This window comes from Neodiprion lecontei, chromosome 3 (genome assembly GCF_021901455.1).
Source record: "Neodiprion lecontei isolate iyNeoLeco1 chromosome 3, iyNeoLeco1.1, whole genome shotgun sequence".
NCBI classification, from domain to species: domain Eukaryota; kingdom Metazoa; phylum Arthropoda; class Insecta; order Hymenoptera; family Diprionidae; genus Neodiprion; species Neodiprion lecontei.
The window spans coordinates 42,528,074-42,541,692 of record NC_060262.1 but is presented as its reverse complement, the minus strand read 5'-3'; the positions used below and the strand labels follow the sequence as shown (position 1 = coordinate 42,541,692).

Sequence of the window (13,619 nt, the reverse complement as noted above, 5' to 3'; positions counted from 1 at the left end):
ACGATATTTGGTTTTTCTTATCCTCGCGTCTTACTCAACCTTGTTCGAGCTTGTGGCTCACGAGTTGATCATCCGTTTGGCCCGTCTCCCACTTATCAGCCGTGTTCGGTAAGTAACAAGTTACCATGCGCTTGAACTACAGTCCTTGAATTTTCGAAAAAGACTATCAATTTTGACAATACGGATAGCAATCGCACAAATTTGGATGTCTCATATCGATTCAGATATTGACGACATCGCACCGACAGGTTGATACTAGGCTTTTTAAAATTTAGAGTGACAAAAGTAAGTAAAATTTGTTTCAATGCGATTTCATGTTTAGAGGACTTTTTATCTTAAGCTCACGATTAAGCAATGCAGATCGTTTCCTTTAGTTGCGTGAAAGCTTCGTTACTCAGAAGGCTAAACGATTTCATTTCTATATGTATACCGTATAATAGGCTTGTTAATGGAATCTATCATATTTCTCCACGTCTCGAATACCACTTTGAAAAAATGATTTGAAAATGATTACTTCACGCCCAAGTAGATAATTTAACCAACAACAAACTGTTTTATACTTGTCAAAAATATTAATGTGTCGTATAATTTTATGTTGTAATGTTCTTTCATGTTCAAATGTATGTTTCAAATTACGCGCCTCTAGGCGCTAAGTATACTGTCTCAAAACATGGCGGCCACTTGTTCAAGGTCTCACAAACTGGCAGCAGAATGATCAAAGAAACCTATGCGGTGGTCGCTTCTGGTCCTTCTGGTTTACGTAGTATCTATGTCATAGAGATATAAAAAATCTCTATGATCTACGTACCGTGAATAGTTTTCGAAAGAACCCCTACAAGCTACACGGTCACCGTCTGCGCCGTGGTATGCGTAACTTTCGGATGGCAGCATTTGCCAGATATGTAAGGCGAAGGTAAAATCTGCGCAAACCTGCCTTGGCGGAGGTAGTGACCGTGTGGCTTATTGTTAGAGAAAGAAGAACGCGAAGGGTACAGGATCTCTGGTACAGACCGTACTTATACATCGTGGAGTTGATGCATTTCGTAGCGAACTGACTTTCTCTAATGTGAAATAAAGCGCGCAGGTAGTTTGATGCATCTTCAAATTTTCAACACATATTTTAAACAATGTCCATGTGACTCAATTGAACATGCATATCTAGATGATTCTTTTATAAGCAGTAAAAAAATTATATCGAGTGAGTAGCGGGGTCAAACAGTGTACCATCACCCATGTAATTTTTTTAACGAATGAATTTTTAGTTCCTAAATACCTACGCTTTCCAGAAACTGGCCAAGCCACGTTCCCCACGTTTGTTCGTCCCTGGATTATTGTTAGCCCAAAACCCCGCCGAATTGGACGGCCCTGAGGAAAGAGGCGCGTCGCTTGATGACGATAGCCGAGTGCCGGCTGGTGTTTGTCAGCGCCTGTGGCATAGATCACTTCGTGCTTCTCGACGATCAAAGAATTTCAGAGTATGGAACGTATTTGAAGCAATTTTGCATAAGTATACGCACGAAACAATAACGGTTCGCAAGTCCCGATGGGAGGCACGCAATTAGCGATTGAATATGACCGTGAAAATGGTATATATCTACCGGGTGAACTTGTGTCAGGGAGAATTGTGGCAAATTTTTCGTCACCGAAAGAGATCAGAGGTGAGCATGGAATTATTCATTTATTTTTCTATTGCGTAGCGGTGGCAAAACAATGAGTACTGTTTAAATTGATAGTAGTGCATTAAACGTGGATGTTTCCATTCCTTTTTCTAGGTTTCTCTTTTTTAGCGGAATTTGACATTCAATTCTATTTTTATCCACTGTGAAAGTGTACTTTCATTATTTGATTCTACTAAATTGGAAAGCACCCGGCGTTTCGTGTATGCGAACAGGCCTTATCCAAGCTGATAAAGGTCATGATCTCACACACACGCATTGGGACGTGCAGACGCGTTTGTTTTCTAGCTGTGTGTATCAATGATGCAATCTCATCCATAATTCATTCTCAATATTTACTTAATATCACAGACGTGCAATTATGTGTGCAGTCCATATAACCAGTTATAAAGGCATACACGTTTACACATACATTAAAAATCTGTCCATCAATTGGAACAAAAAATTATGCATACAAAAACTCTTACGCAGCAATCTGTCGGGAATTTTTTACAGAAGAATCGTGCAGAGAGTTTGCGCAGATCAGTTTATCAAAGGTTATCGAGTTTGCCTGCAATGTTGGGCAGACCGCAAATCGCAAAGATTTCACTTAATTAATCTGGGTACACATTAATAACTCGCATGTTTTCGAACAAACTGGTTCTGTTCGTTTTACGAGTAGATTTCGGCACCAAGCGCACGGCTGCTTGACACTAGCACCAAACGTTTACACTCAAAGTAGGTACGCAAAACGTACAGTGCGGACGGAAGAGTTAAAAACTTCATTTCTCAACGTCTTACCGTTAATAAGTTCGCATTTTTTTTCTTCACTAATCTTTGTTCAATAATATCAAATTTCTAGCAGTATTAGTAAATCAGAATTTGTATCCACTCAAAAAATGTTTGATACTGTATCAAGCCGAACACGCAGTTCGATTATCTATTCACTCCTGTTAGGCTCATGTTTGATGAATAAGAATTCTCGACCTCGTATGTAATATATTATAGAGTCTTGGTGATCGGTCAATTAAGAAAACGTATTTTTAGTTAACGTTTCGACCCGGATATGGGTCCTTATTTCAATTAATCATAAGGTTCTTACTATCAACAATATATAATAGCTCTAAGAGTATTACATATACAATATTTAAGTCTGATTACTTCTAGTACTATTATTTATTTTACAAAAATCTTTTTGTTATTTTTGACAGTTTAAAAAAATAAATCGTTCTGAGGAGGGCCCATATCCGGGTCGAAACGTTAACTAAAAATACGTTTTCTTAATTGACCGATCACCAAGACTCTATAATATATAGGCTCATGTTTGATGTTTTCTGACGTTCAAAATGAACGATTCGTATTAATTAAATCATGCGAAATCATTAAATTTTTTGAACTACCATCACTTTTATTATCGTTATAAAAACGCAGGTAAAACAATTCGTCACAAGTCAAATTTCTCCTGCAATAGACGAGTTTCGTGGGTTTATGAGGCCTGTCCGAAATTTTTACGGAAACACTAAGGTCGTACGAATAACAACCTTTCCTTTATCCTAGTTTTTTTGCCCCTAGGACTCCGAGTGAAGGTCGTTGGGGAGGCGAAAGTGAGATGGACTGTAAAGCGAGGGAAGTCGCGGACAGTGTACCGCGGTGAGGAGAATTACTTCTCCTCGCTGTTCCACTTGATAGGAAGTGATTCCGGTATGTCTGTAGAGTCATTTCTTTAGGAATTCCTTACTGCAGGGTGCGTAATACTGCCCACCAAACCGCAGGTCCAACCATCGAGCTTCCAGCCGGTCACCTGGTTTATCCGTTTAGTATTCAACTACCGATGGGGCTACCTAACAGCTTTGAGCATAAGATTGGTCACATACGGTATACGATCAAGGCCACTTTTGACAGGCCATGGAAGTTCGATCATGAGGTCAAGGCTGCATTCACAATTGTTTCTGCCTATAACTTAAACGAGAGACCGCAAGCTGCTGTAAGTGAACATTGTGGTTCTGAATGTATTAGACTAAATCCACAGTTCCTCACGAATGCCTCTTTATCAATCGACACCTGTTAAAATTAAAAACGTTTCCAAAATCTGCGTGAATCGAAGATGGCTCGGTTTCATAAATGGAAAACTAGTTATACCGTTTGCATCTTCAACTGTATTCTATGTAAATGTGAACGACCCTCTTTACGTCGATATCGCAACCTTTTTGTCCCGAGATCTCAGAGTAAAACTCATCAAAACTTGAGCGATTTCGAAGTACATACTTATGATTAGAACCATCATGATAATAATTTAAATGTGTAGCTGTCGATCCACGGAAACATGCAGAAGAGCTTTTGCTGCTTTTGTATGGGCAAGGGAAATTTATCGGCAATAATATCTATTCCCTCGAGTGGATTTGTGCCTGGTCAAATCATACCTGTTACTGTAGAATGTGAAAATAATTCCACAGTCGAAGTGGAGCAGATACAGGTTTCTTTGAGACAGGTACGTCAAAGTGAGCAACATAAATGTCATTTAAATACTGCAGAACATGCTGGCATGTTGCGGTTTGGATCAAGCATTAGCAATTCCTTAACATTCCTGTTCACTTTATCATTAACCGGAACGATACGACTGTAGAAGTTGAGATTTGAAGCGAGCTCTCCGTATCATCGCTCCAAGAAAGTAGGATCGAGTGTGATAAAATCGCAGTTCAATGAACCGTTTGCTAACAAATCCGAGGAGCCTGTTATACTACCATTGAAAGTTCCGGCGCTTCCTCCGTCCAATCTTGAGTTCTGCGGGATAATCGACCTTGATTACGTCTTGAGAGTAACGATGTCATTCTCCGGGGTGTAAGTAATTAACTTTTGCTGTTGATTATTTTGCCAAGTGCTGAAAATTTAAATGCTAAAACAGGTGCCAAACACGCCCAATATTGTATCATGAATTTCGGAATCTGAAATTGAAACGATTAGGTTTTATTCGATCAAGAAAGTACCAGGCAGTGCTATTTAGTATTTGCCCAGATGTATGATGGTTTTACTTTAATACTGATTGACAGATTCACTTGACGTTGTTTTACAATCACTCACGTTTCAAATGGCTTTTACCAAGAGAACCAACTCTGTCTTGTTTGGCCCATGTTTCACGCCGCATCACTACAGACGTTGGCCGAAATTTTATACAACCTCCACGACACAATTCCCAAGTTCATGGTATCTAAGAAAATTCTTTGATTCGAACTATATTACGGTGTAATAATTAATAAACTGGACAAGAAATTCTTTTACAGGCACTGCGACATCGACGAAGACTTCCCCATCCTTATTGGAACAGTTCCACTGTACGGGTCCTTCGACATGTACAGCCCAAACGTCCGGGTGACCCCATCACCTAGTGCACCACCCCTACAAAACCCTGCAGATTTTACAAGTACGTCTTTCCCTGGTCACTCACAACCTAGTGACACACCGTCGCCTCCGTATCCAAGTCAGGGTGATCCACGCGATCTACGTGAGTCAGAATAACATTGAAAATAATGTTTATTCAACTTTTGATAATATGTAATTTGTACAAAATGAACGGCCGAATCTAATGTTCTTTCAACATGTCAATTTCAGCTCCACCTTCTTATGAACAGTGCATGTATGGTGTCCAATCTATCAAGGACGCGGAGGAGTCCGATTATGTTCAGGCCGTTCCATATGCTCCGCGATATCCTGTGTACAACTACGACGCCGCTAACACAGCTCCTAGTGCTCCCATGCGCGAAAAGCAGTGAATGCAGATGAATGCCCTTAAAGACAAAGTACCAATCACTGCACTAAGATACTCTTGGAAACTACTCAGAACCATTTGCATTTTGATTAAATTGTCATCAGTTTCCAACAAAATTTTCGTGCTTTCATTAGTTTTTTTCTTTAACGGTGACGTTATTCGCCGTTGACAATTTCTTAAGTGCCTTGTGACGCACTTCCAGAAAGTCTACATATTATGTATTTTTAAGACTCGTGTACGTAGCTTCAAAACTCTATGTGAGTTACTTGTTGCAATGTGTCGACGTATAACTAATTCACACTGGCTGTAACGAGTGCGAAGTTACTGAGCGCACATTTGTTTCGAACGTTACAATCAAGAGACTTGACTGAAAATATAGATATCAACTGCACTGGCCCGAGAGCGCAGTCGCTTCAGTTTGGCAGGTTGCGTCAAAACGACCAACACTCGGTGTCGTTGCAACGACATATTATTATTTACACGGTGAGAATTTTATAGTAACGGCAACTAAAGTTACAGTTACGGTTACCAAAGAAACATAGTAAATAAGTGACAATTATGCCATTTTGGTGCTCTAGAATATGTAAGCATAGTAACGGTTACTATGATCACTCAGTAGCCACTTCAGTGGCACATTGTAGCTAATAACATATTCACGTAGTAGCGGCTACCATATTGACATAATTTCCAAAACTTTGCACATATTCTTGACAACAATAATACCGTTTACCATGCTGTGAATGAATAATCGCTGAGATAACGACGAAAGCATTAGAAAAGTGAGCCAGTGGTCGTTTTTGTCGACCTACTTCTTCGTACCACGTACGAGCACGTACGAGTTCGGCAACTGTTAACAATCGTCTCGAAATTTTGTAAAGTATCGGTCGAATGAGATGATACTGAAGGATGCAGAAAAATTGAAGTGTTTCTTACTTAATTTTTTCTTTAAGAAGGTAGTAAAGTTTCGTGGCGGATGCACTGTAGTATGTAGTTTGACAAGATTCCAGACGACATCAAGCCCAGAGCCTTGCCCGGAGCACACGAAATCATGCAGTAAGTCGCGTGCCGTCGCGTCGCACACACGAGCCGGAGACTCGCCCTACGCGACTGCATCGCCGTGATCCGTTGCCGCTGTGCGTTGGTGCACGGATCACTCGTTTTCCGCTGTGTTCGCGACGGCCACGGCTTACTGCATTTCGAGTGCTCACTGCTCCGGGCTTCGTCTTCGGTCCGTCTCGTCACGGACGACGCTGGAATCCGCGTGCACGAATCTCAAGTTCCGCAATACATGAGGGGTGAAGTTTGAAATTCCGATTCAGTGGCTTTGTGTTTATTCACGAAAATGACTGGAACAAAAATTTTATATAATAAAATACAAAGAATGTGTTTATTGTTAATTGATGTTCATCGATCAATGAAAATGTAATTTAGGAAAAATAAAAAAACTGGCGAGCCTCGAACCCGGGCCGCCAGCGTGCCAAGTCCCACTTCAACACGCTCACTTCCTCAACCGGTAAAAAATTTTAGAGGTATAGCTAGTAGGAAAGGGAGTCACACGAAAATTTACTTTAGGCTTATTGAACAAAATGACGTTAACCTAGTACTCGGGCAGGGCCCCCCTTCAATATACCTGAGACCCATCGATCCTCCTTGTTAGTCAGGTTCGTAAGTATTGGACTTACAATTTGGAAATCGCCAGTGAATAAAATCAGTGATATTTCGCTAATGCAAAAGTGGATTTGCTGAGTGTAATTTTGGCAAAATTTCACAACTACACCGAAGAATTGAGTGGAGTTTCAGTGAATCACAAAGTCAAAGGAAAATCGTATTTCAACCATTGCAGCATCGAGCAACGCTTCCTGGACCAATCACAATGCCACTACAAACGCAGTGTCGTTAACGCCCCTATTGCAGCGATCGCTTCCCCAAAATTTGCCGTGCCCTGGTGTATTTCAATCCGTCGTCACACCGCTGCCAATATTTCACGTCTATGTTACGGCGAATCCGCCCTACAACCCCAATCTGTGGCATTCAAACACTATACGTTAGTATCAGGTTTTCTTAATCAGGAATAATTTTTCTCCCGGTGTCCGCATATCAACTTCCACTTTCGATTTCAGCTCCGCCTACATACGAAAGAAACCTATGCGGCTGAAATATCAGGTCCGAGGAAGAGTCCGTCCACAGTTACGATGCACAATTAACGGACATGTGAGCTAGACGTTGGAACTATTGCCCTAATGCGATTCTTCATCAGCGTATATGTAACAAAATACAATATATCAGATAATATTATACATATATACAGCTTGCGAAGTATGTGAATGTCATTATTTTTCTAGTATTTTAATTATCTCAGTTATGGTCATCGCCATTCGCAGCGGTGTAGTGCGCGTTGATCCGATGCTACACACGATCATTTTACACATAATTATCCATATATATAGAAAATTACGAGAATGAAATAATAACCATACCTCAAAGCTTCTTCGCAACACATGGAAAAGACCTTACCTTCCGGCGGGTATAGAACGAAGCGAGATGAGCACACTAGATAACGTGACGTATAAAACATAAGCTTTTCGATACCTTCTACATACAGCCACTCTATAATTGAGGTTCGATGATAGAAAAAAAATAAACAAAATGCCGGAAATGAGCCACCATGTATACAAATCAAACTTCAGCAATCTTCAGTCAAAGGTTGTCAGCTACTACGCAACGCTTGACCGGTTATCTTACGGAACAAAGCTTTTTTTTCGACTATCCTAACAAACAAAAATAGTTTTGTGAGCCCAAAGTGTGTATATCGTTTCTCTCAATCGAATAATCCACTCGGTTAATGACGGATGGATAATTTTCGCCTGCAGGTATTCATCGCCACGGTTACTTCACTGTACTCTAATAATATTAGAACTTGCCCTCTCGTCCAACCGCCGAACCTAGAAAAATAGCTTACAGTGGTAAGTCGATCTCTGTTCTGTACACGGAGAGAAAAATCTGAGAAAAATTACCCTGCTGTTACTAATGGTGATGTAAAAGACACCTAATGCAGTTTTTATTGATGCATGTTACAAAAATTGTGGGTTTTTATGAAAAAAATTACTACCTTGCTTAGAAACTATGTATTTCGACAGCACAAAATTTAAAATGTGACGACGCATTTTTCTGATGCAGCACGGTAAAAACTGCATTAGGTGTCTTTTACATCACGATTGTAGTAACAGCAGGGTAATTTTTCTCAGATTTTTCTCTCCGTGTACCATGTCTGGTATACGTGTTCGAACACCATTGATGTTTAATTGAATAATTTCAGCTGTCCAACGCCATCACTTTGTTCGGTGCCGAATTCGAATTTAGGGTAGAATTTGAAATGTGGCCAATCAGCTTCGAATTCTATCCGCAACGGGGATGTTTCTATTTTTGCCACCATGTGGGCCCCACCATAGGGTTCAAATGTTTACGCATATTTCGTATGCGTTGAGCGACTTTTTATGTCATTTTTATACGTATACAAATTGGTCATTCCACGGGTCAAATAGAGCGAGATGGACAATCGCATTTATCACAGAATCTGTATCTATATACACTTCAAAACGTTTGTCATGTAATCTAGTCGTAAAGTCGTTGGAAAAGCCTTTAAAATCTACATATAAATATGTAAAACTTGTCAAAAGTCGAGTTTCATCACGAGAGGCGAGAAATAAGTGATAACGTTTCCGCAAGGTAGGCCAAAGGCTTCTCTTCGCGGTAAATAAAAGATAGTGCGTCGGCTCGCACGCGTTTATTTTTATTTTTTCAATGGACTTGGTGCGATCGGCGCACACTTATCTTGGCGTCGCCCATACGGAACATTGTGCGCCTACGAGGTGGAATCTGACCGATCCAAGACCACCCGTGTTATCTGCTACGCAAATTAAATATTTGACAGTAAACGACACTGGCCGCCTTAAATTAATCAAAATCTACCTCCGTACGCATACCTAGGTACAGTAGAAATTTTAGCCGGTAATATATCTACATATGATACACCTCAGTCGGTAAGAGAATCCATCGCCGTGTGCCTACCTAGGTACAGTGAAATGTTGGCCGGTAATACACCTACATACGATCCACTTCATTCGGTACGATGAAGTTTTTATACCTGCGACTGTTGGTCGGCTCCAACGATATAGCAGTAAAACGACGTCAGTCACGAAGGCAAAATTTGCTTTATTATCAACGAGTATGTTGGCACAGAAGTGATGAGACCCGTCTGACGTGCACCGAGTTCCGTGCATTCGTGTATCCACGAATGGTACGTGCAACGATGAATGCTTGATATGAGATAAAATTTTTGAGCAGCCTAATTGTTCTAGAGAAATGTTCAGATAACAGAATAAATTATAGACACACGAGCTAGATAAGCTGAAGCAGCGTATATTTTATGCGACACGCTAATCTAGTCGTTCGTCATTTCATTGACACAAATCATATGAAACAAAAAGACGACATTCTGCAAGCATGCGCGTTTGTTGTTTGTTTACGTGTTTAATTGTTTTCCCTAAAAATGAAATGCGTATTAAGTCAATTTGTTTTTCGAATATTTATCCTTGCGATCCCCTATCAATGCTATCCTATAATGTATGTAATTATTGTCATACTGTATACGATAATTGTGTGCTTTACATATATTGGATTAACAGCCAGTGCAGATGTTTGTGCAGATATCTCGAACCCGATCAAAACCGCACGTTAGATTTGAATACTTAGTTTTATCAGTTGAGCCGCGCTTCAATTATAACATTTAATTTACTTATACTCGTTATCTCCGTACGTTACTTGTACGATGCCTATAATATAGCTGCGTGTGGCACGGACGACAGTGTTTTTGGCTTACTCTTTTTCTCAAACGAGCGTTTGCCTCGTCTCATTAATTTTTTCGGAATAAATCTTGATAATGATTGAACTTCACAAGTTTAATGAGTACCTATATTGTATGTACCTACTTCCTCTCTCGTCCCATACAGCAATATAATTTGCAAGAGCTCGTATGTTCGTCAGACGTAAATTCGCAGATCTTCCGCATGTGGTTCCTACGCGGACTATCCAAAATTGCTCACGAGCACTCAACCTTTTCATGCGTTCCAATAAATTTATTTCCTTTTTTTGATTATCTCAGAGCAATACACTCTACAGACAGGGCCAAATTACCCAGTACGCCAACCACGCCATGGCGTGGGGGCGCAAGGTGTCTGAGGGTTTTTTTTTTTTTTTTCTAAGTTTTTGTGAGTGAAAAATTTTCTCAGATTATAAATTTTTTGACGATATTCATCAACAACTCACGCATCGAGTTCAACACGAAAATTTGATTTGTGGTTTTCGAAAGTTAACTTGTTTTCTTTTAACTATTTTCTTTTTCTGTAACCAATAAAAAGCCTCGAATGTACAACAGTTGACTTTTTTGGCTTCGTGCTTAATTTTATATACCATTAATGCGCTATCGACAATATTGGGATGTAAATTTCAGGTTTTACAGTTCAAAATGTGCTTTTTCACGTGGCATCATTGATTAGTAATTATTTTAAAATCTTCAATTTTTCCTCGTAAGATGAATTTGGATAGTACGTCTTTTCCTACGATAGGCAAAATATGAATCGCTAAGTGGTTTTACATACGGTAAACAAAAAAATAAAAAATAAAAAAAAGCATAAAAAAATGCTTTTTGTTGTATAACTGTTTTACACTGTTTTTGCTGTTTAGGTGGTCTTACATATGGTATAAAAAATGGAAAAAGACCAAGGGGGAATCATGTAGCACTTTCATACCGCTTTTTAAGTCGAAAACGTGAACATTTCACTTGAGTCCGGAATGAATAAATTTTTCATAACTTTATGTTTAAACATATATTTTTATGACTATTTTTGAATACAAATAACCTAACGTATTCCATATTTACATTATATGATAGTCGCATAATTCTAAAAGTTGATAAGAAAACAAAATATTTGGTCTTGCGAAAATAAAAAACTTGACGGTTCCGGTATACTGTCCCGAATTGGGCTAACGAAGAATACCTACATACGTGTTCACTGTACGGCGATTACACCGAACTAACGAAAGTGTCTACGCAGCTGACTTCACTAACTGTCTCACAGATTTTTCAAGGAACAATAGAAGCCTCAAGGTCGCGGTTGTTTTGTGCAATTCTTACGTGAAGCAATGAAGGATTTTGGTCGATCCGTTTTGGGTCAGTGTACCTCAGGGGTTGAGCCACTGGCGCCGCGTTCGGTTTGGCGAACATTATATCAACAATAATTATACGCGGTGAATTCGATGCATGTACTAAGGGGCTGTGCATTATGTAACCTGCTCTTAATCCAGAAACGTGTTGACGTGGAGCAATGCTATATTCCAGGTAGAAAAATGTTATGTTATGTGATTGTAAAGCATCCTACAACTCAGCAATATGTAGTTCAATCATGAGGCCGATGATTCTTTTTTAGACAGGTGATCCTTGTTTCAATAAGTCGTACACATATTCAAGTTTCTCAGCCCTTTCAGTCGTTGTTCGAAACTTGCCAACCGGTATCTTTTTATTCTTCATATTTGCGTCAGACGACTTTTTTTTTTTCTTTTTTCTCCTCCTACAAATTCATTCTCGCGAATAATCGATAAGTCGTATTTATAAATCATTTCATGGAGGCCCGAGCACGTTCTTAGGTCCAGTAAGTGTACCGTGTAACTGCACTCTACCAACAAATAGGTATATAACGTCTCTGTGCGCAATAGCTGAACTCCGTTTGCCTACAATCAGCATTATCTTCATCGTGCTGTAGCGACTGAAATATCCGTCATTTGAAGACAATGCAAGTAGCTACAGGGTGCCGACGTGCCACCCCGTGGGTGTGGCTTCCTTGGAATGGGCTGGATCGTGTCCCTCGACTCGCCGATGCGACGGCTGATCGCGTGTTATCGGAGGGTGCAGAGTCCCGCCCACGTGAGGGTGGAGTCCGACGAAAGAGGAAGATCTCTAGCCGGCGCTGTCAAAGGGCTGCGCTGCACGAGCCGGATGACGAGGAGGAATCTATCTCCCTGCACGCTACTGATCTCTGCAAGTCGCAGGGATATATATATATAGGGATTTATATACACCTAGGTATATCTATGATATCTATGTAAAACGCGATCGAATCCGAGGGTCTTTCCTCACTCGTGCGCGGTATTGATACTGCAGTCCATAACCGAACTTATCACAGAATTGCGCAATGGAACGCAAGCGGGTACGTATACGAATTAACTGTATAATAAGGTTCGTACGACATATACGTCGTATTGGGGTGTAATATAGGTATATTACAAAGAATTCGATTAGGTCTACCCGTATAGTGGGTACTAACATGCTGTGCCTCGTGGAGTAGCAAATGCTTTGAATAAACACTGCCTGTAACCTTAGTGTACCTATTACATATCTACTTATACATTTGAATATATGTCACTTTAGAGTATAGAGTAGGTACAACAGACTTGCGCAATGACGCTACATATTAGTATAATCTTAGTGCATAATCAGCGTCAACCCTTTTGCAATGAAAATTCGTCAACAACGATCTTCCCGTCTATCGTTCTACTCTGCGTCGTTACACCCGTAGTTGAAAACTTCCCTGAGCGGCACAAAAAGTTCGGCCGTGGCGTTTGCAGCTTCTATAATCGTAAGAACAGGCCGAATTTAAAACCTCGAGTACTCTCAGCGTAATCGAGGCAAAATTTTTACGCGACGGTATACCGGGCACGCGATCTCGAATGCAACCCATCTAATACCAGGCATACCACGTTCACGACAGGGTCGAGTTCGACAGTCGTGATAATTATTGCTGATCGCAGCAGCGGCTAGTCCGATCGATTGTCGTCAAATTGTGGAACGCAGCAGTATCGGTGCAGTGTCGCAGGGCGATTTCGTTGACATCTGGCTGACTCGGCTGATTTGGCAGGCAGGCAGTCAGGCAGGCAAGCAGGCATCAAGTGGATTTTGTCGAGTATTATAAATAGCGTACAATAAAGGCGACTGCAAACTTTTCCCGCTCGGCGCGGATCGCGGGAGAGAGGGCTGCCCGCATGGGCGAAGAGGCGAAGGGGGCGGGCAGGGGAACGGGGTGGGGGGCTGGGACTCGACGCGGAGAGAGGCGAGAACTCGGGGAGCCAAAGGCTGCGCCGAGAAGTTG

General features: G+C 40.7%; 1 protein-coding gene across 1 annotated transcript; it reads left to right on the top strand.

Moving 5' to 3' along the window:
• Positions 1-1,526: 1,526 nt before the first annotated feature.
• On the top strand, positions 1,527-6,908 carry LOC107227873 (arrestin domain-containing protein 17). The gene is made up of 7 exons (XM_015669150.2): positions 1,527-1,658; positions 3,228-3,356; positions 3,428-3,639; positions 3,961-4,143; positions 4,279-4,493; positions 4,934-5,154; positions 5,262-6,908. The coding sequence occupies exons 1-7, from the start codon at positions 1,544-1,546 to the stop codon at positions 5,420-5,422; spliced, it is 1,236 nt and encodes a 411-aa protein (XP_015524636.1). The 5' UTR covers positions 1,527-1,543; the 3' UTR covers positions 5,423-6,908.
• Positions 6,909-13,619: the final 6,711 nt, after the last annotated feature.

What these genes read in the sequence shown, in the direction of transcription:
- LOC107227873 (XM_015669150.2), top strand. Translation starts at nt 1,544, where the DNA reads ATGGGAGGCACGCAATTAGCGATTGAATATGACCGTGAAAATGGTATA. An exon ending in ACGAGAGACCGCAAGCTGCT is followed by an intron (nt 3,640 to 3,960) that starts GTAAGTGAACAT and finishes TTAAATGTGTAG; the next exon opens with CTGTCGATCCACGGAAACAT. An exon ending in ACGATGTCATTCTCCGGGGT is followed by an intron (nt 4,494 to 4,933) that starts GTAAGTAATTAA and finishes ATTCTTTTACAG; the next exon opens with GCACTGCGACATCGACGAAG.